The sequence below is a fragment of the Amblyomma americanum genome, chromosome 5 (genome assembly GCF_052857255.1).
Source record: "Amblyomma americanum isolate KBUSLIRL-KWMA chromosome 5, ASM5285725v1, whole genome shotgun sequence".
Lineage (NCBI taxonomy): Eukaryota > Metazoa > Arthropoda > Arachnida > Ixodida > Ixodidae > Amblyomma > Amblyomma americanum.
In genome coordinates this window covers 87145757-87172885 of record NC_135501.1, presented here as the reverse complement: position 1 = coordinate 87172885, position 27129 = coordinate 87145757, and the positions used below count along the sequence as shown (strand labels likewise).

Sequence of the window (27129 nt, the reverse complement as noted above, 5' to 3'; positions counted from 1 at the left end):
TTTCAACGCACTCTTGTACTTTAGAAAGGGAGCTCCTCGTGTGCGTGGCCTTAGGCAAATAACGAAAAGACAAGCCGTTTTCGTCAAGCCTGGATTTGTGATGAGACTGAATAATCCCGTGGTATATGAAGTGAAAACTGAAATTAAAGGCTCCCTTCGAGCGAAAGTGCGTCATGAATGCGCTTCGCCATTTTCATTTCTTCGCGTCTTCACATTGTCTTTGCTCACCCCCCACTGCTTACTTACACTTGAGTACTCGTCACACTTTACCGTTATTTTTTTCTTTTCGTGGTGCGTCAGTGGCTTTGACACTGGCCTGCTGACCGCACTGGTCGCAGGTTGAATCTCGCCGCATTTCAATATGAGCGAAATACAAAAACACAATTCGCGACCTTGATGTGCGTTAATAATTCCCAGGCGGTTGGAGCTAGGGCGCAAGGCATGTCCGACCGTTGCGGTAACGCACTGCCGTTCCTACCGTTGTCGCATTTGCCTAGACGCTACTGCCGTACGGTTGTAGTTACCTTAAAATTGTATTTACCGTACAGATATCCAAAAATTCTGCTAATCTAGAGTCCTCCTATAAGGCGTAGCCCACACTCTACGTACACGAAATTCACAAACCACTATCATGTCAGGCCTTTTATACGTTTCGATAGGGCACGTGCCACTTTTGCGCTGCCGCATCGGGATCTGCAGTCTATGGTCTGTAATCTGCACAGCCACACTGCTACCGTGTGCGTACGACACAAGGCTCGTTCATAAGCGGAATGGCGTTTACAATCTTCGCCTTTGCAGTTTTACGCGCTACCAGTTTGCACGGCGTCGGCCGAGTAAGTGCACAAATAATGTGCGGTCCTTTCTTGTGTTCGTCTTGGGTGCGCTACAGTTCTTTTGTGTTACAACATGCACCATCTAGCCCAACAAAAAGTTCTTCTAAAAGCGCATATAATGAGGGCCAGCCGGCACGTTCTCTCCGGTTATCGTAAGCGATAGATCATTAGCATAATTTCATAATCACTACTGCACCGCCCGATGCTGCATCTGCATTAAACTATTCCTGCCTCCCTGTGTACATTTTTTATAGCATACACGCCTGTAAGCGCATGCGTCATTTGAGAAAAGCCTACAAGGCAAGCAGGACGTTTCTTCGCCGACCACAGCGCTCCTTCGGTCATCGCTGAAACTGCCCACCAATGAACATAATGGGGACATTCGGCAGCCTTCGGGTATCTGCACGCGGAGAGAAAAATCGCGCGCCACACGTGCATACATTCAGCCAAACCGCCGTGGCAGCGTTGTGCCCGATCAGCGCCTCAGAATTCCGCTGCTAGGGGAGGAGCGCGGCACTGTCGTGGCGGACACAAACTTTAGATTGGATTCCTTATACTCTATCAGAAGAACAGCATTCAGCATGGTGGCAACGAGTGACAGCAGCGACCGCATATTACAGTTCTTCAATAATTGCTTGGGACTAATCAGCTGCTGCACATTCTGAGGAGCGACGGGCATGGAAGACGTAGAGGCCGACCTTCACTTCCAAAGGTTGGCCCGGTGACGCTGACAACTTCCGGGACAGACGCTCGGCCCACAGTAAACGAAAATCTTCCCATTCCTCCTCGGGAACGGAATCGTTGAAGGGAAGAACGCTCAGGACAATATCTGAAACATGAAGCGCAATAAAAAAAATGCATTTGCAGCATCTGTGTATATGACATATCCCACTAAACGAAAAGAAAGGGTTAAAAAGTTAAAAGCAGAGTTTTGCCTTATTACGGAAAGTACGCTGTAATCTTGATTTTGGCAGTCGCACAAATACCATTGGGCATGACTAAGAGAGCAGTATTTTGTTCTTTCAGTCAGAAATTGAGTCTGCAAAGCAGGAATGGTAGACATTTTACCATTGCCGTCTTGCAAGGATTTATCATGTCTACACGTTATTTAGCTTGATGCCAAGACTGATTTAACCAGTGTTTAACAGGGCACCCTCGAACGACACTTAAGGGCTGCATACGTAATCGTTGGCACACCTGAGGACACCGTCTGTGACGTTTCCAGAATACTGGCCCAAGAGATTTAGCAGTACGCAATTAGTCATTGAAAAGTACACTGTCAATAAACTGTGGTTGACTGATATCGATTGATTGCGGCGTTCCGTAGCAAAAGATGCTACTTAGAACTTTCAATTTTATAAGCTAGCAAACTATAAAAAATAAAACCTCTGTCGCCACCGCCGGCCGTATTCACAACTAGACTGCGAAGACGTAAATGTGAGGCTAGACTAGAAAGGTCAGAAAGGGCAGTAAATCCTGCTCCTCGTCGGCCAGAGCAGCACCAAAATTCAGACACCTAGACGATTGCATCGTCTGTGATCAATAGCAGCAGTAAGCCTTAGTGTAACTCGAGCAAATGTTTTTTCCTTAAGGATATAGCACAAATGAGCTTGAAGCAAAAACAAATCAGCACAAGAATTTTGGGGTCAACTTCGCATGCAAAAACTGACGATTTGGAATCGAGTTTGCGAGCACAAATGCCCTCACTGTCATCTCTAAGGGCGGCACGTTTACATCAACCCAACTCTGCCGCGTTTCTTGAAACAAACATTGACTGTAGACAGGCAGCAGCTATTTTCCTTTCGTTTTACTCGGATTGCAGCAAAATAATCTTTGTTCGGCTCCGGTTGCTTCTTATTCAGGTAGCTTTCTGTTCTCTGCGTTATCTCATGACCAGAAAGATGTGAAGTGATTCATCTCCTTATCGTCAGCACTTACCAAGAAGCGAGTCCATGTCATCGTACTTCCATACGTCTTCGTATACTTCACAGGATAAGCATTCTAGTCCCGTTCCTCGAAGTGTGTCTCTCACTTCGGCTTCGACCTCGGTCGCTGTCTTTAGGCAGTTAAAGTTGAAGGAGCGGTTGAAAATCTCTGCTGGGTCCTGCAGGATACGCACATGGTTTTGTTCTGCACAATCAACATGAAGCCTTTAATTCATACGTCTGGGAAGCAAAACGTATGGCTGAGGAATGTTGCCGGGCACTCAGCATATCAACTTAGCAACTTATATATATTATAAAATCACCAAAAATTGGAGAAACTTAACAGGATCTATTTCACGACGTTCCGGCTGGAGGACCAGCCTTTTTCGAGTGTGTTTTTTGGTTGTCACTCGAAAAAGGCTGGTCCTCAGCCCAAACGTCTTCAGTTAAATCCTGTTATGTTTCTTCAATTTTTTGGTGATTATAGTGTAGTATAGAAACATAAACGTATTTGGTTGCTAGAGGCAAAAATGCAAAGTTGAAAACGCTTCATTTAGCCATAGATTTATTTTGAGTCGACGTTTCGGACAGAGCCTGTCCTTTCTCAAGACTCTCTTGAGAAAGGACAGGCTCTGTCCGAAACGTCGACTCAAAATAAATCTATGGCTAAATGAAGCGTTTTCAACTTTGCATTACATATATAGTGTTATGTACCGATTTTTGTCAACGACTCAGCACGAAAACGAACATCGCTTAACAAACCAGCCCCGCAAGAGCTCAGTTCGCTTCAAGTGTTAAACACTTCCTTCCAGCAAAGGGAGTACGTCAAAATCTTCACAAAGAATGCCAAGGCGACCATGGAAGGCTTTTCGGCACTGCAGTGATGTTCTCTTACACTTTGCACTAAGCGTAGTTTCGCTTCATACGTCGACCCGCAAGGCAACGGGATCGAGAACACGACCGTTACAGTGCATTGCAGAAAATGACACCGTTCCCGCTTTGGCCTGAGGCTTTCCTTTCTTTAGCATTTGACACTGTCAAATGAAATAAAACAGGGAACCTCAAGAAATCAGGACTGAGCAATAGATAGCTGCCTCGACCGGATACGGTAATGATTCGTGCCAACAGGAACGTGTACGTTGAGTTGTTTGGCGTGGTGTTTATTTGTTAAAATTTCATCGAATTTCATTTTGTGAACTCAGATGTATTACAATATTTCAAAAAATTTGCTTTAAATTTTTAGCAAGAATTCACTACTACGATGTTTTTTTTGGTTGTCCCAGTGCTTTGCACACTTCTTTGGCTAAAAATTTGTCGAAGAAATCTCTGCTGTTAATCACACAGATTTTTCGGCACAGAGTCGACTGGAAAACTCTAGCTGGAAACCGCTTTAGGCACGTCTTACTTACTGGTATACGTCCCCTCCACTTTTCAGTTCCGCACAGCTCCGCCCACACGTCTACGGTCTCAAGACTGGAGAAGGCGAGTACGAGGCATTCGCCTTCGTCATTCAGTAAATGCACAATGTTGGAGTATGCTGTCTTCTGGTCCTGGATCAACTGGACCGCCAGGAAGGATAAGACTCGATCGAATTTGCCGTAGCGCTCCGAGAACGGACCCAAGTCGTTCGTGGCGATGTCAAGGACGTCGTAGACGACATCAGCACGGGGATAGTGGTCCCTCGCGAAGTCGATCATGTCAGGGTCAATGTCCGTGGCCACAAGTCTCCGACAGGGACGACAGTGAGGCAGAAGGAATCTCTGAGCGAACTGTCCGGTTCCGCATCCCACCTCCAAGACCTGCTGGTCTTTCGTCAAGGGCTTCAAGAACTGTGCATTCTCCAGGGCATTTTTGTTTAGTCGGCTTGGGTAATCGAGGTATTTGGCGTAGAACTCCGCAGGAAACCGGAACTTCATCGTGAATTTTTCTCTTCGCTTTGGGCGAGTTATACTTGCTCAGGTACCTGAAATCGCACCAACCTGCGGCAATTATGTGCACCTTAGTCTGTGAGGATTGAGTTGCTAGACAACGCAAAAGTGGTGCGCGGTTATCGGAGCTACCCAAGGAGCCCCGATGTGGTTGGTTTTAGCTCTATCATAGGTTAAAAAAGGCACACTTGCTTTAAATGTGCGCGGTTTTTGGGACATGCAAAAGGCTATACTAATTCTAGCAACACTGCTTAAAACGTTTCATTTCATTTATTTCATGTACTCATGGACACATGACAGCTTAGAGGAAAAGCTGCATTTAGAGCAGAGGTAGCACACAGCAAAATAATTTGCAGGCTGCGCGATAGTTAGAATAAACAAGAAGGAATACATAAACATATACAATGTAAAATGCATATAAGTATCTGCAAAAACACAGAAGGTTGACCTGCGATTTTCTATGGAAACGGCAGAAAATATTGACATCATATGAGAAACGCAGTCTTCTCGCATACCTTGTTTTCATTTGTCGTTCGTACTGATGAAGGCACCTGTAAATAGATTAAATAATTACACTTTGCATTCTATTTGTCTCTGGATATACTGCGTAAACCCAGCGTTTATTTTGGTGATATTGCATTTTCTCAATGATCGGCGCCTGAACTATGTGCACATGCGGCCAGAGTAGTCGCCTGAGAAAGGACAAATAAAAAACTAACGAGACACGCGCCAACAGGAACGAGCAGCTGGCTGTGCTACACAGGACTGGCGGATGGTCTGAAATTCCAATGGGGTATTAGTTTGGGCTAGCCGGTAGATTTCACAGGAAAAGGCACAACGCAAAAAGACAGGACTGTGTCTGTTCGCTCATTTAGTCCTGTGTTTTCGCGCTGCACCTTTTCCTGCGACTGAAATTCCTCTCCAGCGTGCTATCAAATGGGAACTTAAAAACTGAAAAAGCTATACTCTCAGTCATGTAAATTCCTAGTTGTTTGTTTTTATCCCGCGTGGCCCACGAAGCATCGCCATGCCGTACTCATGTTCACCAGAAGCAGATCATCAGCAAACATATTAGTGTTAAATATTTGCTCTCTTTATATTCAAGAAAGATCAAACAGGTAAAGGGCCAGCGATATCGCCTATGCTGGCCTGTTTTGTTCGACTAGCCGTCGCTACAAAACTTGGCGTGGGACAATGTACGTGACAAGTGGCAACAAAAGGAACCGTAAAACTATGCCTTGTTAGAATAACAACTATCCTAATAAAGGTAATCCGCAGAAGTGATCCCGGAAGTGCAATGCGACGTCTCATGCTCCGAGACTGAATGCGGCGGCAGTCGTTTTTGATTTTCCTCAAAGAGGGACATTTTGTTTGTGATTTGTAAGCACAGGCAGCCATGTACTATAGATGTCCTAAATGAATAGGATACAGGGGCGCACTGGTTTGTTTGGGCCAGTAAGCTAGAACAATTGGATACAGTTTTATCAACAGGATGAATTCTGTATGCAAAAGCAGTTGTTTGCGACATCCGTGCACTCCGAGGCTGTGATGTGATAACGTCGAATTTCAATATCGATGGCATTTTAAGATGCTTGGAGGCGAGTGGGCGGGGTTACCCACTTTTAAATCCCGTAGCGCGCTAGTCGCGCTCGTGCGGTCCAGCCCACGTTATACAGTCTTGTATTTCTGCGCTTAAAGCGTACAAAGCTCGGCTAAAACATCGCGTTGCTCCCAGCATGTGGCACTATTCCCTGCTTTTGCAGCACAGTAAGGCTGAAACAGAAAACATTAACTTCAGAAATTACTTACTGGCAACATAAAATGCAAGAAAAGTTCATGTTAGTTGTCTATCGGACGACTACAACTAAAATTAAAGGAGAATACTGATATGAAACGACATGATTGCCAGCCGCCAGAGAAAGGACTAGTTTTAATCATCGGAGCGGGCAGCTCCTATAGATAATTCACGCATGCGCACTGAGAAGCTTGTCAAGGCTTAGTCGGAACACTCTTTTCCCATCTTTTTTCCTCTCTTCTCTTTTTCTTTTAACAGTATCCCCAGAGTTTTAGCTGCCGTCTGAATCTTGTGCCTCGTCTACAGGGAAACATGGCGCTAGTTTTTCCACGCTTGGCTCACTGACGACGTTGAAGCTAGTATAGGAGCCAATTCATACGGCTTTTGTGAGGAGCTTCCGTTTGTGGAGTCGTTTACTCGTACCAGCCTCCTTCTAGTCACGCTGCGACTCTTGGCCTCCTGTCGACCTTAGAGATGTTTCGGACCCGCCATGTACTTGCTTTGTTACTTAGCAGGGCTGCAGCCTGGTGAAGGAAACCGGAGTACGAAGTAGTTCTCGATCAGGAACACGAAACGTGGCTTCTCTCAGGTGGTCGCCGTGCATAAAACATTCTTCGTTACGATGATTACGACGTGCGTAACAGCACTAATTCCCTGAGAATGATGCGGGCAAGCGTAACCTCGACTGGATCCCGTGACTCCAGTCTGTATCGATCTTTGAAGTCGTGCCGCGGGGCGCGTCGTTGCGGACCGTTCTTTCACAGGCTGTCACTGAACTGTAGACGTTCCTGCGTCAGCCGTCTTCTTGGAGTCCAAGAGAGAAGCAGTTGCGTTAGTGCCTTCTCTGTTGCTACGCAAACGTGTGTCCCTGTGCCCAAAATGGAAATTATCGACAGGATACTGAATAGACCTCCAGACGCGCTCTTTTTCATCCTTAACTGCTTTTTTAGGTCTTTCAACAGCTCGAACGAGGCGTTCGGCACTGTTTTTTGACGCTTTGTTCCCAGACGGTGTTTTGTTGCTTATCTCATTTGCTGACAGAAACATCGCAAGTTATGTAGAAGGAATTGTGGGCCATTACCTAAAAACAGCGAGCATCTTTTTCTCCTGTTTCGGCAGATGTGGTAGACATGCAGATGACCTCAACCCATCTCGAGTACGCATCAACAAGAACAAGCAACCAGTTTGACATGCTATGCACAAAATCGAGGTTTATTCTTTTCCAGTGCCGAGTCGGCTATTCCAATGACGTTGTGAGCATATGCGGAGAAACATTCTGACTCAGCTGGCATGATACACACTCTAGCTCCGTTTTTTCAATATGCTCTATCTGCTTAAGATGACACTCGCAGTTTCTAACAAGCCTGTTAATCCAAATTGATCCATGGGAAACCTGACGCAATAACTTCAAAGTTGAACGCTGGAAAGAGCACAGAACACTAAAAGAACAGCAACAACCTTTCACAACATGCTGGTGTTATGATCAATCGGCACTTTGTGACGTCCTGCAAAGTACGGTGCATGTTCTTGGCGTTTGCCGCCGTGGTGAATCAGTCGTTATGCCACTCGCCCGCTCACACGAACAATGCGGCTTAGATCCCGGCCGTGGCGGTCGAATTTTGATGGAGGCGAAACTCTAGAGGCCTGTGCACTGGGCGATGTCAGTGCTAGTTAAATAACCCCAGGTGGTTGAAATTCCCGAAGCCTTTCAGTACGGCGTCCTTCATAGCCTGAGTCGTTTTGGGGCATTAAGCCCCATTAACCATAAATCATTTTTTTCGCGTAAGTCTGGCGGCCAGCTGTTCCGGGTGTAAAACGTGGCCTTCTATAATGCAGGGTGTTTTTGCCTCTCTGATATTTTCAGCTGAGAAGTTCGAGTCGTGCGTCACCAGAACTTGATATTCATGCCAAGCTTGTATTGTTTGCTTGCTCATACTTTTGCTCATCCTGCTGTTTTCTATGCAAAATGCACGAAGATTGATCTCGAGTGATCGCAGCCAGGTACACCAACTGCTTCTACGTTGTACGAAATGGTTCTAGTTGAAATTTGAAGTTTGTCTCTCAAGTTCTTTGTCAGCTATAAATTGAGCATGGCCGGTCCAGAGCACCCTCCAGACACGCCGTGTCAAAGCAGCGGTGATTCTGGCCCTCGATGACCGCCAATCTCCCTCGCTGCTATTGACGCCCTCCACTTGCTGAATTGTGGGCGCCTGTGAGCCTAATAAAAAGTTTTGTTAGGAATCCCTTTAGTCGGCTCGTAAATCGTCAACGAGGTTGTCACCCCAACGTGAGAATATAGTCACTGGTGTCCTGTTCAATATTCAATAGAAAGTATTAAAGGCATCTGCTCCTGCTAGAGATTGCCTCTTGGAAACTTCCACATGTAGCCGTATGAAGCGAGCAAAAGCATCCATCTTTGCTTTCCAGATCCAGGAATGGGCTTGCCATGCCACAGCAAGCCCTTTAGTGCAAGTGATGCGCGTGGACCGTAAATATACAGCCACTACAGCCACTAACCCTAGCGGATTTGACCGACCATGAGTAGTGAGGACACTGCCTTGAGTGAGCTACTTTTTACTTTCTTAAGAAAGCATTTTTCGCCTTGTGCCCAACTCCAGGTCGGGTTTGTCTGAAGTAGGTTCCGCAAAGGCCTTAGATTGGCCAACATCTAGGAAATAAATTTCACATAAAATGCTGACGTGCTAAATACGCATTCAGCTATTAGACTGCGTGGAGCTGGCCCTCTCTTCATTGTCTAAACTCTTTCTGCACACGGACGAATTTCAGCGGTTTCCATACGGGACCTAAGTATCGCACAGAGTCTTAAAATAACTTGCATTTATTTTGCGTCAATCGAGGTCCATGGCGTTATTTTGCGTCAATATAGGTCCATGGCGTTGTAACCTTCCAAGCACTGCTTCCTCTCGGTCGTGACATTCGTCAAACGAACCGCAAAGAAATCATAGCGGCGTCTAAGTCGGAAACCACACCTTTGAGTTCGTTGATCAACTCATTCATGACAGACCGAAAAATTACAGCACTTGAAATTCGATACCGCATGTCCAGACGCTCACTTGAGCAACCCCAAGGCGCGTATTAATTTGAGTTGCTTCTGTGAACCTTCATGTAGCTGAATTTACTGATACGCAGTTCACAGGTTTTTCATTTTTACGTAAACGCTTTAAGCACAGAAAATACGTCTCCTAATAGTAGTAGTTAAAAGTGGTCGTTCTGTATAGCCGGCTAAGAGTAAACACAAAGTCTCGCAATGTCTCCACAAAGTCTCGCCTTTTTATCTGCTTTTGTTACGGTCGCCAGTGGTTCGGCACCGTAACCAATGGTTGAACTGCAACCTCTCTGCTGTTTCTGACTCCCTGGCGCCTAATGTTCTCTATAAGCGTGAATGGCTGGGCGAGTTGGTACATGTTCAAGAAAAATGAAACTGCGAAAAAATACACAGGACCTGTGTGTGTCTTCTGGTCTTTTTTTTGCTGGATTTTTTTTCTCTTGAAAATGCTCTTTATGTACCTTCACCAGGTTCCGCAACGGCTTGTCATCTGGGCATGCACGCAAAAGCAAGTCTTTGAGGGTCTTGTATCAAATCCTTTCGAAGGCAGTAATGAAAGCGGTCTTCTTTGAACTGTCGTCTTTTATTTGTATTACCTTCCAATAGCGGTTAAAACGCTCGACGTACGAGTCGAAGACCTCTTCTTCACCTTACTCGTAGGAGTGTAAAACTCACAGCATCGAAATGGTTCTGCCACTTCGCCGAACTGCGTCGTACCAACGCTTCTTCCGTGGCTTGTCATCCTCATCGCCTTTTGATATCAAACGACATGCTGGCCAAATGCCGGGATGAGAATTCGCTGCATTCATAGGGTCGCGCTACACTTATATACAACTGATGTATGCACGCTGACGACAAACTTCTCAGCGCCGAGCAGAAGCAAAAACGTTTTCGGCAATTCCAAAGAACGGTCCTTAAATTCAGAGGCTAGGGCAGGGTGCTTGAGGATGAAGTGCTACGAGCAAAAATTCTACACTACTGATGTCGTTTTCTGTTGATCTTTACACCAGACGTCTACAGCAGTTAGAGAGTGTTGTCCGTTGTCGCTCCTCCTGCTTGTGACATTTTAGATCAATACGGAAAGAAAGCTGTGAAGGTGTTAGTTACGATATCATCTACAATATAAACAAGGTGGAATTAATAGGAGCAGCTGTTTCGAGTATACTTACAAGATCGTAGTATTAGCTGGCGGGAAAGGAGCCTTACAGTTCCTCGTAGGCACATGGAAATTCAAGGAAACCGTCTAGATTGTTTTTTTTTCAGACATTATAAGTCATTTTTGCTCGCATTCAATGAAACCACTCAGCCGGCGCTCACAGTAGAGCATCATCGCATGCCGAGAGTAGGAAAGTACGAATACCTGAGAGTACACTTAATTGAAGGCACATAATACGTGAAAATGCACGAGTAGACTATTAGGGCTAGAGGTATAAGTGCCAGAGCAGTGAAGAATGGGGCATTATTTTAGTATCGTAGGAATGACGCAATGTGGAGTACTTGGAAAGAAGCAGTTTTGCCGTGGCTTAGTTTTCATATCGCGGTAAGGAGCCTAACGTGAGAAAAGCAATCGCTGCCATAAATAAATCAGACAGTTTTTGGGAGGTTAGCATTAGGTGCTCAAAGGTAAGCGATCACTTGGGAGGTGCAGGTTGATGAGGGATGGACATCGTTTTCAGGAGCGAAGCGCCACGTATAAGCTTGTATAACAAAGGCTGTAAAAGATGGATATTTACAGTTGTAAAAATTAGACATTGAAGCCTTTATGCAGAAAGGGCTTTCACTCGCAGTGCAGGAAAATAGTTGAGTTTATTGTGTTTAACATCTCAAAGTCACTGAGGCTATGAGAGACGCCGTAGTGCATGACCATATAACTTCGACCACATGGAATTATTTAACCTCCCTTGACATCGCACAGTACACGGGCCTCCAGCATTGCTCCTCCACCGAAATGCAGCCGCTATGGCCGGAATCGAAGAATAGTCTTAGGGGTCAACAGCCGAGGACCGTAACCGTCCAGCCACCGCGTCGGATAGTACAGGAAAAGGACTAGAAACCTAACCTGTACGCATGCAGGAAACGGTAATAAAGGGAGTTAAACCTAGGGTAAAAGATGCAGAGCATATTAACTGGAATAATTCAAAGAAAAGAAGCTGAATGTGACCGCGAAGGGAAAAAAGGAAGGGAGGACGGACTCGCTTTATGATAAATCAAGAGTCACTGATTTATTTTATAAAGCAACTTCAAAGATCCTTAAATGCTCAGCTATAAATCGAAGTGCGCCCAGACGAATGGTTCATGTACAGTGTGTACTAAATCTGGAGACGCAATCAAGCATATTTTCTTAGAATGCAGCTGTGTCCATCTAGATGCTGCTTGTAGGCACTACATGCCTAAAACCTTATGCTTCAGGATTGATGGAAAAAATGAGAGTGCATCCGCAATACACGCCAGTGAAAAGAGTGTCGGAGAATAAGTGCCTTAAAATCAGACTTGAGGTCTAAGGATAGTGAATTATCATTAAGTGTCGGAACAACCTAAATGTAATTTTGACCTGTATTTTAGAAACAGGAAATATGAAGGCGGAACATGTTAAGGTTAGTATCTGTTGCGAAAAAGGGATAGAAAAAAAACAACAAGGAGCTCGATAGGCCTCGCCATAACCCTGATTCGAAGCAGAGGCTGTTGTTATTCCTCCATGCATCTATTAGTCGCCGTCCGGCGTTCCTGGCGTGCAAAGGCCCTTTAGCTCTGTAGCTTCCCGCAAGCTTTTATTCACTGCTCTCGTGCGGATGCCATCTCTTTTTCAATTAATATACATAGATAAGAAGGAGAAAACGTTCCTATCAATAATTAGTAGGCGCTGGCGCATATATAAGAAGCTGTTCTTCCTTGCAAATTTCTGTGACAACAGGACGCTTATATGTAACTGCATCGATTAAAATAGTAACTGTGGCCTAAACTTGGCAAGCCGGCAAAACTGAGCGCCTGCAAAAGCAATGAGGACGACCTCCCAATTTTCAGACAGAAGCGCGTATTATTGCTCCCAGAATATCTCTGTCGTACTCTCTATCTAGAAAACGTGTTGTGCTAGCCACTAATACAAGCAAATTTATAATACCGTCATCATGTGAGACGGCATGACACAATGCGCGTGGATTTTAACCTCGATTCGTTCTGATCCAATGCAGCTTTTATTCTGGCTCTGTAAAAGACGTGCATCACTGGGGTTATATGGAAAATTATGCACGATATAATTTAGTATTGTAAAGAAGGAAGTCAAGGAATAAATGTGGACAACCACAATCTTTGCTAGTACACCGCAGCTTGGTGGTCAAGCGTTCATCAGCGCCAAACTGAACTTTGTCAGCTTCGTCTTCCGTCTTCTTTCTGCACTAGCCGCTGTGGCATCAAACCCCAATTGTCTGGCTTACAATATCTTTACGCTATTTTCGCACATTTCATCGTCTACACCTGACTCATCTCCAAAATTTTCACTCTCAATTTTCCCAATGCTTAGCCGAACACTGCTGAGCACTTAAACTGGCCCTTTGGCAACGTTTTCTACAACTTTTCCATAAAATTCAGTAAAATCTCTAATGAAATTCATCATCATCATCATCAGCCCTACTACACCCACTGCAGGGCAAAGGCCTCTCCCATGTCTCTCCAATTAACCCTATCCTTTGCCAGCTGCATCCACCCTTTGCCTGCAAACTTCTTAATCTCATCCACCCACCTAACCTTCTGCCGCCCCCTGCTCCGCTTACTTTCTCTTGGAATCCACTCCGTTACCCTTAAGGACCAGCGGTTATCTTGCCTTCGCATTACATGCCCTGCCCAAGCCCATTTCTTTCTCTTGATTTCGACTAGGATGTCATTAACCCGTGTTTGTTCCCTCACCCACTCTGCCCGCTTCCGATCTCTTAACGTTACACCTATCATTTTTCTTTCCATGGCTCGCTGCGTTGTCCTTACCTTAAGCTGAACTCTTTTCGTTAGCCTCCACGTTTCTGCCCCGTAGGTGAGTACCGGTAAAATTATGCTGTTGTACACTTTCCTCTTGAGGGAAATTGGTAAACTGCCACTCATGATCTGCGAGAATTTGCCATATGCGCTCCACCCTATTCTTATCCTTCTAGTTATCTCCCTCTCATGATCCGGATCAGCTGTCACTACATGTCCTAAGTAGACGTATTCCGTCACAATTTCTAGGCTCTCGCTGCCGATTGTGAACTGGTGTTCCCTTGCTAGGCTGTTGAACATTACCTTGGTTTTCTGCATGTTAATTTTTAGACCCATCGATCTGCTCTGCCTGTCTAAATCATTGATCATGATTTGCAGTTCACCTCCTGAGTGACTCAGCAAGGCAATGTCATCAGCAAATCGCAGATTATTTAGGTATTCTCTATTTATTCTTATTCCCAACTGTTCCCAATTCAGGCCTCGAAATACCTCCTGTAGACATGCGGTGAACAGCATTGGCGAGATCGTGTCTCCTTGCCGGACGCCCTTCCTTATTGGAATTTTATTGCTGACTTTATGGAGGACTATAGTAGCTGTGCAGTTGCTATATATATCTTCCAGTATTTTGACATAAGGCTCTTCTACCCTCTGATTACGCAATGCCTGTATGACTGCTGAGGTTTCCACTGAGTCGAATGCTTTCTCGAAAACAATGAAAGCTATATATAGAGGTTGATTATATTCTGCGCATTTCTCTATCACCTGATTGATGGTGTGAATATGATCTATCGTGGAATATCCTTTACTAAAGCCTGCCTGGTCATTTGGTTGATTAAAGTCTAACGTTGCCCTCACTCTATTAGCGATTACCTTAGTAAATACTTTGTAGGCAACGGATAGTAAGCTGATCGGCCGGTAATTTTTCAAGTCCTTGGCGTCTCCCTTCTTATGAATTAAGATAATGTTTGCATTCTTCCAAGCTTCTGGTACCGTCGAGGTCATAAGGCATTGCGTATACAGGGTGGCTAGTTTTTCTAGCACGATGTCCCCTCCATCCTTCAACAGATCTGCTGTTACCTGATCCTCCCCAGCTGCTTTTCCCCTTTTCATTGCTTCTAAGGCTTTCTTTACTTCATCTTTCGTTACTGGCGGGATGAGGCATTGCTGTGCACTGCTGTCTTTCTCATTAACGCTCTGATTACATTGGCTACTGTACAGGCCTGTGTAGAACTCTTCGGCTACGTTTACTATCTTATCCATATTGCTAATGACATTGCCCTGCTTGTCTCTTAATGCATACATCTGGTTTTTACTTATGCCTAGTTTCCTCTTCACTGTTTTTAGGCTACCTCCGTTCCTTATAGCATGCTCGATTTTGTCCATATTAAACTTCCTTATGTCGGCTACCTTGCGCTTATTTATTAACTTTGATAGCTCCGTTAGTTCTATTCTATCGCTAGCGTTAGATGCCGTCATGTTTTGGCGCTTCTTAATCAGATCTTTCGTCACCTGAGGTAGCTTCCCGGTATCCTTTCGAACTGTCCTACCGCCTACTTCTACTGCGCACTCCGTAATTATTGATGTCAGATTATCGTGCATTGATTGAACATCAAGATCATCTTCCTCAGTTAAAGCCGAATATCGGTTTTGCAGCGCTATCCTAAACTCCTGTGCTTTCCCTCTTACGGCTAACTCGTTAATGGTCTTCTTCTTCACTAGCTTCTTCCGATCCCTCTTCAAGTCTAAGCTAATTCAAGACTTTACCATTCTGTGGTCGCTACAACGCACCTTTCCGAGGACGGCCACATCCTGAATGATGCCAGGTTTAGCGCATAGTATGAAGTCGATTTCATTTTTAATCTCACCATTGGGGCTCTTCCAGGTCCACTTCCTGTTTTCTCGTTTGCGGAAGAAGGTATTCATGATCCGTAAATTATTTCTATCCGCGAATTCGACTAATAACTCTCCCCTGCTATTTCTAGAGCCTATCCCATAGTCACCTACCGCGTGGTCGTCAGCCTGCTTCTTGCCCACCTTCGCATTGAAGTCGCCCATCAGTACAGTGTACTGCGATTTTACTTTATTCATTGCCGATTCTACGTCCTCATATAAACTTTCAACGGTCTGGTCATCATGGCTGGATGTGGGTGCGTAGGCCTGCACCACTTTCAGCTTGTACCTCCTATTCAGCCTAATTACTATAGCTGCTACCCTCTCGGTAATACTGTAGAACTCCTCTACGTTGCCAGCTATATCCTTATTAATGAGGAATCCCACACCTAGTTCTCGTCTACCCTCTAACCCGCGATAGCACAGTATGTGTCCGTCCTTTAGTACTGCATACGCCTCACCTGTCCTCCTAACTTCGCTAAGCCCTATCACATCCCATTTAATTCCCGCTAGTTCCTCAAACAGCACTGCTAGGCTAGCCTCACTGGCTAAAGTTCTAGCGTTAAACGTTGCCAGGTTCAGATTCCAATGGCGGCCTGTCCGGAGCCAGAGATTCTTAACACCCTCCGCTGCGTCACAGGTCTGACCGCCGCCGTGGTCAGTTGCTCTGCAGCCGCTGGGGACTGAGGGCCGAGGGTTAATTGGTTTGATCATAGAAGGTTGTGGCCAAGTACTACACCAGGGTGGCCATATCCTGCTCTGGTGAGAGAGTGCGTTGTCGGTTCTGGTCACCGAGATCAGGCCGCACTCCAGGCCTGGTTATGCAATTCCATCAGCACGCGGATTTTTTTTTTAAACCCCGGTGGAGAATTGCGCGGCACCAGGATTTGAGCCCCGGCCCTCTTGCACGCGAGGCGGATGTTCTACATCTACGCCATCGCTGCTCTCCTAATGAAATTAATATAATTTATTTTGCACATTACTTTTAATTGCGCAGCAGTCAGTTTGCCCAGAGCATGCTGCTTGTTCAACTTAAAACTATTTTACTGTAGAAAATTTATGTTGACGAGTGTACATGGTTTTCAGCAGAAATTACTACCGGACCGTACGGCAGTCGCTTTGCCAACTTAGTAAGCAACAGCAAATTGCGCACAGAAGGGCGACGTGGAACCAATCAAAACGTCGTAGAGGTCATATCTGATCACTGTTTCTTTACGAAAGTCCTCTTTTTCATCTCCAGCATTGCTGTCACCAGGAAATAATCTGCAATATTGGCCTTACGCACGCGCTACAAAAGCTGTTGAACTTTTTTCCGCGCATTTATCCACGCGTTCTGTGTAGCGGAGAGGTGTTTTTTGGTCATTTTCGCTTTCTTCGTGCGCATCTACTACCCAAATTCATGCTACAGCGTATAACGCTAAGGCAAGTTACATTTTAACTGTATCGAACGAATAACGAGTGCAGTGGTGTAGCGGTTAAGCCAAGGGCCACAGCCCTGCGATGCCAGCTACTGCCACCAGTGGGGCTTTTGAGACCTAAGTTGTTCTTTTCGGGCAACATCTCGTGGCCAGTCATGAATTGAACTGTACCACCACGGCGGGCACGGAAGGCATTCGACACTGTTGAGCGCAGTATTTTTCTCCGTAAGGTAGCTGACCTCAAACCTCCTTAGTACCTCTTCGCATAGCTAAAAGAGTTCTTAAAGGATAGGCATTTCTTTTGCACTGATGGCCAGTACAATTCCAACACATCCGCTCAGTCGAAAAATGTGCCTCAGGGTTCGGTGCTCTCACCGCTACGGTTTCATACACTCATGCGAGATATTCCTCTCTACCCAGTTTACAAGGTCTATGTATATGCAGGCGACATTGCATTCTTCGCTTCTGGGAAGAATGTCCATACGTTGCATCAGCAGTTGCTAGCGTACCTCAACTCTCAGGAAGTCTGGCTGTACAGCCTGTGGTTAGTTTGGAACGTATTTAAGACTCTCCTGCTTGTTTTCCCCCCGCCACCACTTCTCTGCATCTCCGTGCTGTATCGCAATACTCCAACACTACTGGTTGATTCCGCAAAATATTGGGTTTTGCCTACGATCCGTAGTCAGACTGGCGGCTACAAGTTCAGAGAAATGAGCTTAAAGGTGAGCATGCCCTCGGCAGTTCGTGAGAACCAGTCACAAAAAAAATCGGTGCGCCCCGTGACTCTGCTTTTTCTCTATATATGTTATGTGATTTCACTACTTCAATTTGATTCTGCTCTTTTGTCTGCTTGTCCGAGGTAAAAGGTTCAAATTAAGATGCTTTTAGAGAAACGTGTTCGGAGCCTTTGCCTTGGACTACCAAAAACTGCGGTAAATTATCTACTGCTATTGGAGGTGCGGATACCTGATTTAAACTAGCTGTTCAGTTTTTCTCTGTGCGAACTTTCTTTCGAGCTTTAGAGCCTTGGCCTGAATTGGCTGCCCCATATTTCCGACAACCCCGGCTCTGTTCTCAGGTATAATTTGGCCTAGATATAAGCTCTCTCATATTGTGTTCGGAAATCTCCTGCTGTAGTAAATGTGCACAACCGCGGACCGATGCTGTTATTCACTTTTACAACACCCTCCGAAGAAATACAAACAGTTTGCCTGCAAATGTTTTAAATAGCCATGTGGGAGAGTATTGGCACAAATTTCAAACGAATACTGCAGTTTTCACAGATGCCCACAGATGCCCCTAGGGCTCTTGATTATAGTTATTCTTTTAAGGTGCCTGATTATACGCCTTTATCCGTTGCTGAATTTCTAGCCATTCAGTGGGTCTTACAAAAGGTCCCTTGCAACGTTATTCAGGTCATTATACTTGCTGACAACCTTTCAGTCCTGACTTCACTCGATGGGTCGAGGGGCGCTCTTCTTGGTCTTTCCCTAAGGTTTTTTAATTCCATCACATGTTAATGAAGTGCATTTTCACTGGACACCTGGACACTGCGGCATTGATGCTAATGTGATGGCTGATTTTTTAGCAAAGTCTGCCCTCTGCAGACCTGCGGTACTATTTATTCTAAACACAGTGCATTTGACATATAGCCCGCTTTCAACGTTTCTTGCAACGGCTTTCTTCGAGGCATTATTTTTTCCATGCTGCAGCGGATTTTCAGCCTTTCGTACTCCCTTCGAATGTGCGCTTATGTAGTTCCGGCAATGCAAGGTGTCAATGGCCGTATTGCGGTGCAGAATTCCACAACTAAATCTATATTTGTTCAAATCGGGGTTCTCTTTGTCGAATCTTTGTGCAGCTTGTCGTGAACTAGAAACATCAGGTCACTTTCTTTTCTTCTGTCGGCGGTTTGCTTCGCTACGAAAAGCTTATTTGCAGATTCCCCTCACTCGAAGTGTTCTCTCCTTTTGGGCAAGCGCAAGGAGATATGTCCTAATACCTGTCTGCGATTATCTCCATAATTTCATCATTGCCGCAGGGTAACTCGTTTGTTGGTTATAATTCCGAGAATAATTTCCTTGAACAAAAAACTGAAGCCCGTCTACGTTAAATGAGTCAATGTTTCTAAACTGTTTGAATGTGCAAGGCATCCTGGCCGCTTCCCCATTGTAGGTGTGTGCCACTCCAACGTAGGACAACATCGGCATCTTTCGCTCTATCTCGTTACCATGTGAGGTATGGTCACGCAAAGAGCCAACAGAAACAATGATCCTAAAACTCGCTACAGTAAAAGCCGCCGCGGTGGCTCAGTGGTTATGGCGCTCGGCTGCTGACCCAGAAGACGCGGGTTCGATCCCGGTCGCGGCGCTCGAATATTGATGCAGGCGAAATTCAAGAGGCCCGTGTACTGTGCGATGTCAGTGCACGTAAAAGAACCCCAGATGGTCGAAATTTCCGGATCCCATCACTACGGCGTCTCTCATAGCCTGGGTCGCTTTGGGACGTTAAAGCCCCATAAACCAAACCAATAGGCAACAGTAAATTAGCGATCCATAATTCACCACCGCAGAGACAAGTTCATTCCTGCATTAACACCTCTTTTTAGGCTAGTCCGTGCATACTTGAATTAGAGAAAACCTAGCGGCAAAACTATGCAACCTCAAGGACGAGCGATGTCTCGTCGTCGTTCATCCTTGTGGTTGCATGGTTTTGGCGCTAGGTTTTCTCTAATTCAAATTCATTCCAGGGGCCAAATTAATCAGACACTCTTTTCAATGGCATCTCTGTTTGGCAGGTTGGAACGACATCTCCTGGCACAACGCGAAAATGGAGAGCCCCAACTTGGAGCGGTTGGCGAGAGAAGGAGTCATTCTGGATCAGCACTACGCACTACCCATATGTACACCGTAAGCAGGAGTCGAAAACTGCACGATAACCCTTGGCGACTGTTCGCAGGAGGTACCGATCCTTAAATTACAAGCGCGTGTAAATATACCGCAGCTAGAAACGAGACAAGGTTATGAGCGTAGTGCCTGTTACATTTGGTCTGATTTTTTTTCTTATTCTCTGATCATTCTGAGAGGCTAAAAAAAATGCGACCTGAAAACAGGCTGCACTGCTAACAGTCAAAACGACTCAAGAAAAAAAAGAAAGGTAGCGAAGGAAACCCAGGAAGAGAGGGACAGAAATCTTTGTGGCTACCGAAGTGAAGTTGAGCGCTGCCTGTTTTGCTTGGTAGTGAGTCATTGCTGAAAACTAAGTACAAGGCAACCGAGACGAAAAGCGCGTCTTCTGTGCGCACTTTGTCTGTGCGCTCTCCTTGACGCTGTCTATTTAAGGCTTAGTTTGTATCAATAATACTGTCAAGTTTATATGTTAGAAAGCGAGGAAATTCTGCCTCCTCTGCCAGAGCCCTGCCATCCGCGAAGTGTTCTTTTATTACAGCTGGAAGAAAATGTTATTTTTGTAATTAGTGATTTTGAACATTTTTTTTCCTTTATGGTTAATTTACTCATTTACATAGACCTGCTTTGATACCCACCGCAGTCAATACATTATGGGGGAGTGGGCTTGCGAGAGATAACACTACGAAACAAGATAATAATGATAGACACAGACAGACATTGCAGGAAACAATTAAAACAATAGTTGGAAGCATCTCAGGCGTCGATAATGAGATAATCATTGCACTTGCCTAAGAAGCAAGAATCGCTGCTTGTTTATGGTGTCGTGCCCCAGAGAGTGGTTATTTGCCCTAGAAGCATGCGAGGAAACTGTGCAACATTGCTTAAGTAGTTTATTCTTAATTCTTTCCGGGGATGTGGAAACAAACCCCGGACCTGATTCTAATGACATCCTGGCTACTGTGCTGGAGACTGTACAAAGGATCGAATCCGGCCAAGATGGAATTCGAAGTGATTTGAGAGAGTTGAAGCAGTGGCAAGCGTCAGTAGACATTGAACTGAAGCAGTTGTCTTCTAGAATTCGCAGTGTTGAAGTGGACGTTTCAGATCTAAAAAACAATCCCGCTGCGTCTTCGGCTGATTCTCCTGGTGCAGTTTCCAGCGTCATCTCTGACCAGCTCAGAATTATTGAATCGCGTTGTAATGACGCGGAAAACAGGCTGAGACGCTGCAACTTGCTTTTTTTCGGCCTTTCCGATGACATATCTGAGACATGGCCAAGTGCTGAAACAAAAGTGATTGACCTGTGCAAGAAGGAATTGGACATTACAGTAGATTCATCGCAAATAGAACGGGCACACCGCATTGGTAAATACGACCCGGAAAAGTGCAGGCCAGTGATGGTAAAATTCACATTGTTTAAGGACAAACAACTGATCATTGGGAACGGCATCAAGCTGAAAGGAACTAACTATGCTGTGCGCGAAGATTTTTCCTTTCAGACACGACTGGCTAGAAAGAAGTTGATCGAATTTGCCAAACCACAAAAAGTTCCGTACAAGCTAAATGTCGATAAGCTGAGAATAAACGATACTGTTTACGTGTACGACGCCGCTACTGACACCGTAAAACTATCTTCCGCATAGGTAAGGTGGTGCTCGGCTACACGTGTCATCAGGAAAGAACAAACATCTTACCGCAATAACACCGCGCAATCGCAGCTCTCCTTACTTTTCACTAACATACGCAGCATTCTTCCTAAGCGCATCGAACTTTGTTCATACCTTGACAATTGTGAATGCGACATTTTAATACTAACCGAAACGTGGCTCCATAAAGATATTAGGAACGATGAAGTCTTGCCTGATATGGACAGTTTCACTATCTACAGAAACGATAGGAGCGACAGAAGGGGAGGAGGGGTGTTGATTGCTGCTAAAAAGCATATAACTTCTTTTCCCGTTGATATTCCTAGTAAATTAGAAATTTTGTGGGTTTGCATCACATCGCCATCTTCCAAGCATCTTCTTGGAGTTTGTTACAGACCACCAGATAGTCCGCAATCATTCATCTCTGATCTACATGATAACCTAACTGAAGCAAAAGCTAAATTTCCAAAAGCAAGTATTTGTCTACTTGGTGACTTCAACTTTCCCGAAATTGACTGGCCGAGCTTAAGTTCGAGAACACGTGATGGCACTAATTTTGTTCAACTAACTCTCGATTTCTCTTTGGTCCAAGTAGTCGAAAAACCTACCCGAGGAAACAATAAGCTTGACCTCGTCTTCTCGTCAGTCCCAGACAATATAAGCCCTATCTCTTATTCTGATGGCTTCAGTGATCACGAACTGCTTAATTTCACGATTTCCATGCCTTCATGCGCACGTGCACAAACACATAAAAGTATTTTTGATTATAACCGCGCTGACTACAATGCCATTAATATCGGGTTACAATCCTTTTGTGACACATATCTTCCGACTTTTTCTGAGCGTTCGGCCAACGATAACTGGGTTTCGTTCAAAAATAGTTTACTGGAATTAGTACACCGTCATATACCACTGCTCACCCTCCGTACGAACGCGTCTAAACCATGGTTCAACAGGATGTTACATGCATTAAAAAACAAGAAAAAGCGACTATTCAAAGCTGCCAAACGCCTTGGCACACCGGCTTCATGGCAGAAACACAAAACCGCCGAAAAAACATATTGTAGTGCCATCCGCAAAGCAAAGCTTAAATATTATTCCCATGACCTTCAATCCCTTATGACACACAACCCTAAAAAATTTTGGAAAACGATATCACCTATTGACACTCCGGTTCTTGTTTCGTTGTTGGATAACACTGGTGCTCCAGTTATAGAAGAAGAATGCCCACTTATATTTAATAATTATTTTTCTTCTGTGTTCACACAGGAAGACCATTCCACTACTCCACCATTAGTAGATGCCGATTACCAGTACATGAGTCCCATAGAAATAAGTGTCTCCGGTATTGCAGCATTTATAAACAATCTTAAGATTTCGACTTCTGCTGGCATTGATGATATTAATACAAAAATTCTCAAAAGCACAGTGATCCATTCAAGCAATATTCTCTTCCATATATTTTGTCAGTCGCTATCAACTGGTGAAATTCCAAGGGATTGGAAAATTGGTAAAATTATCCCCATCTTCAAATCAGGTGATAAAACGAACGCGCAAAATTATCGCCCCATATCATTGACATCTGTCCCATGTAAGATCCTCGAACACATCATCGTATCAGCAGTGGCGCAGCATCTAGATAGTAATAATTTCTTTTTTTCTAACCAGCACGGGTTCAGGAAAGGCTTCTCTTGTGAGACTCAACTACTGGAATTTACTAACGAGCTACTACACAACATGGACGAGAACTTCCAAACAGACTGCATATTCTTAGATTTCTCAAAAGCATTCGACCGCGTTGCGCACTCACGCTTAATAGGTAAAATTACTTCCCTCAACCTAGACTTACTAACAACCTCATGGCTAAGGAATTTCTTGTCTTTTCGTAAACAGTTCACGGTTGTTAACGGCCACTCATCTCCGTTTAGCGATGTTCTATCTGGTGTTCCTCAAGGAAGCGTCCTGGGCCCGTTGCTGTTCCTGATTTACATTAATGATCTGCCATCTAACATTACATCAACCATTCGCTTGTTCGCAGATGACTGCATAATTTACCGCAAAATCCGATCACCTGCAGACCTTCTTGCACTTCAAAGGGACCTCGATCATGTAACCGCTTGGTGTTCATCATGGCAAATGTCACTTAACCCTGAAAAATGCAAGTTAATGACATTCAGCCGCAAAAAATCTAACTCTTCGTTCAATTACATGCTCGATAACAGCTTAGTCTCTCAGGTGTCTTCTTACAAATACCTCGGTGTCCATTTTTCATGTAACTTGTCCTGGTCCACTCATATACAGAAAATAACAGCTAAAGCATCCCGGACCTTAGGATACCTAAAACAGAATCTTCATGGAACTCCTGCTACTACCCGTAAGCTCGCCTATCAAACATTTGTTCGTCCGCAACTCGAGTATGCATCATCCATTTGGTCACCTCACCAGGCTTATTTAATTAACTCCCTTGAATCAGTCCAAAATCGTGCTGCGCGTTTCATCTCCAGAAACTATGACCGTCACTCAAGCGTCACAAACATTAAATTATCGCTCTCTCTTTGTACCTTGCAATCACGAAGATTAATTGCCCTAATCTGCTTATTTCACAAGATAGTCTATAGCACTAATCTTTCGACTCTCCCTCTTGCCCAACCTCACCGCACCTCGCGCCGTTTAAACAACCATCTCAGCTTCAAATGCCTTTCAGGTAAAACCGTTGCATTCAATTTATCCGCTTTGCCGCAGGCTATTGTTCACTGGAATGGTCTTCCGGAACACATCGTCAATATTCGTGATCCAGCTTCTTTTAGGACCGAAATAACAGCCATTTTTTCTAATTACTGACGCGTCAATAACTATTGTATAATGATGTTCTTACTGTTTAATGAGTACTAACAGTCAATCAGCATTATATAATCGTGTCATTCATGCTCCTGTTATTACCCCTATTTATGTAATCCCCCCTCACACAATACTCCATGCTTGGAGCCTGTGAGGCAACGTGAATAAATAAATGAATAAATAGTGTTGTGAACCAAGTCCCTGTAGCTTGATTTATGTGGAGTGTAAGAGTAAACTATGTTTCTTTCAAGGTAACTGTACCCAGTATTTTGCTTGTTCGTGAGTAGGAGAAGACATTAAGCGCTGACCTTTTTCAGTTGCATGAAGAATACTACTGATTAATCAAAGAATGGAGCCCAAACGCAAAAAAAAAAAACTATCGCGAAGCGGGTAAGCAACGCAAATTTAGGCTGGCGCTTGTAGCGTTCACAGGGTTCGTAAGCTTATCAATGGCATAATGAAACAAAAGAGTTTTATTCTCAGATAGTTAACATAGCGCAGGATAGGTCAAAACTTGTAACCGCGTGTTTTAGTAAGCACCGCATCAGATTTTGTAGCGATAGCTACACTACGCCAACCACTTCGCGAGGTCAGCGGGGCTGCACGCTGAGACGTGGCATCACCACTCCGCCAGCTGTACGCATGCGCGGAGTGACGTCATAGCCCGAAGCTGGTGTGCGCGCCATGCGCCTACATTACGCTAGCATTTCGAGCTTTCAGCGTGACGGCGCGGCGCGCCGTCGAAGCCTAGTGGGGGAGGAGTGAAGAGGGGAAAAGGGGGAGAGAGTGAATCCACGTCAAGGGACGAAGATGAAGAAGGAACGCCCAGCGAAACGCAGCGTCAAAAGACAGACTTTGCAATTCGACTTAGCCAGTTCCACTCGGCCATGGCTGTAGCTATCGCGTCACTCCAGGTTTAACCACACCTAAACCACAGCCTTTTTCTTTTCACAGGAAAGCAATTTTTGCGACTTAAGTTCCATAGTGAAGGTTCGTCTCAAGAGCATAACATGATGTTATCGTCAGTATATATTAGTTCAGTATAATGATGACAGATGAATCAGGAATTAATGAATGATCACAACAAAGTATCCACAAGAAATACTGAAATACTTAATTCTCTATTATGGTCTAGATTTCCTGTCATGTTTAAAGGAATACCTGGTCACCATTTTTTAATAAGAATTTGAACGCACCGACGCTGCACGTCGCCTTTGAGAGACGCCTATGTGTAGATTCTGCTTAGGACTAATTTCGGCCAACTGGGTTACTTCAATATGCACTGACATCGCAGAGCAAAGTGACATGGTTTACCTTTCGATCGAAACGTCAAACTCCCGCTTTTATTTGCGGTAATAATTAGCGCTAAAAATTACGAAGGGACCATAATTAATGTTGAGTCCTTCACTAACTCGTCGCTCACAGTACTTGTTTTTTCTGTTGCTTTATAAGTAATTTTCTTTGAGCCCTATATTAATCTAAGTATTATTATCCCACTGATCAGCACAAAACATTAAAAAAAATACAACCTTTACCTATGCACCTTGGTTTCGGTGACTGTTGGCTCCCTAATTAAGTATATATATATATATATATATATATATATATATATATATATATATATATATATATATATATATATATATATAAATATATATATATATATATATATATATATATATATATATATATATATATATATATATATATATATATATATATATATATATATATATATATTCACCTATGCTCTTTGGTCTCTCTGACTGTTGGCTCCCTCATTAAATATATATATATATATATATATATATATATATATATATATATATATATATATATATATATATATATATATATATATATATATATATATATATATATATATAGTAAGATAAACGTATTTGGTTGCTAGAGGCAAAAATTCAAAGTTGAAAACGCTTCATTTAGCCATAGATTTATTTTGTGTCGACGTTTCGGACAGGCATTTTCAACTTTATATATATATATATATATATATATATATATATATATATATATATATATATATATATATACTTAATTAGGGAGTCAACAGTCACCGAAACCAAGGTGCATAGGTAAATGTGCATAGGTGACTGGGCTTGGTCAGGGACACTATGAAATATAAGGAGTATGCGACACACAGGCTCACCAATTTTAAGCGGCTTGAACCATATCGTCGTTTCCTTTGTGCAACTGGACTTGATGCACAGTAAAATCATGGGACACAAGAGCGCTAGCGAACGGCACAGAACCGTTTGGAAGTCAGCTGCTGGAAACAGGTGCTTCACCATGGAATATGAAAAAAGCGCACGGCAAAAATTTGCCCGCATGCATACAGGTTGACACACCTGTTTTATATTTTAGCACTGCAGCATTGATGCGAAAGCCTGGCCGGAACGCTGAGGTCGTTCACAGCGGGATAAAACATCCGCTCAATTATATTGTACGGAACCAGCATAGGTAAACAGATCCGCTCCACCTAAAAAATTGTTTCATGAGGTTAGGCACCTCTCCTCATACTTGCACACGTGGCGTACACTACGTACTCAGCAGCGCTAGGATAAAAGTTGTCCTTGCCTAAGGCGCCAGTTCCTAAACTTTCCGCAAACAAGCAGCGAAATTCCACCTGTACAATAGCACGTGCCCGATAAAAAGTGCATTGAGCCCATTACAAGCGTAGATCAAGATTCGCACTCCCAAGCGTTCCGCTGCTGTGTGCTTTAGACTAAATGCTGGTAAAAGCTGCCCTTTTTCCGCAGGCTAAAAATGCGCATATCGGGGTTTCTTCACGCCAGCAATCTCTCTCTCGTGCGGGTAGTTGAGACCGTACTCTTTTTCGTGTTCATTTGTGAAAGGTTTTGCCATTGATCGGCTCGTTTTTTCTGTACAAAAGGCG

The 27129-nt window shown here is 44.2% G+C and overlaps 1 protein-coding gene and 1 pseudogene across 3 annotated transcripts in view; one reads left to right on the top strand and one right to left on the bottom strand.

Annotated features, from left to right (window-relative positions):
- On the bottom strand, window positions 1–26490 carry LOC144132579 (juvenile hormone acid O-methyltransferase-like). Of its 2 annotated transcripts, none has more exons than XM_077665076.1 (5): window positions 26383–26490; window positions 5202–5237; window positions 4168–4737; window positions 2772–2937; window positions 1–1662 (listed from the first exon to the last, which is right to left on the bottom strand). In XM_077665076.1, exons 3-5 carry the CDS (start codon window positions 4672–4674, stop codon window positions 1475–1477), a joined length of 861 nt encoding a protein of 286 aa, XP_077521202.1. In that variant the 5' UTR covers window positions 4675–4737; window positions 5202–5237; window positions 26383–26490; the 3' UTR covers window positions 1–1474. The 2 variants fall into 2 exon arrangements, with proteins under 2 accessions (XP_077521202.1, XP_077521203.1); XM_077665077.1 differs by having other exon boundaries at window positions 4168–4721.
- The window catches only part of LOC144134033 (arylsulfatase B-like), a 54297-nt pseudogene that overhangs the window by 3523 nt on the left and 23645 nt on the right, over window positions 1–27129 (top strand). Inside the window, exons 2-3 of the transcript XR_013315117.1 lie at window positions 8909–9043; window positions 19617–19728. The product of XR_013315117.1 is annotated as an arylsulfatase B-like (transcript). The remainder of the gene's footprint in view (window positions 1–8908; window positions 9044–19616; window positions 19729–27129) is intronic.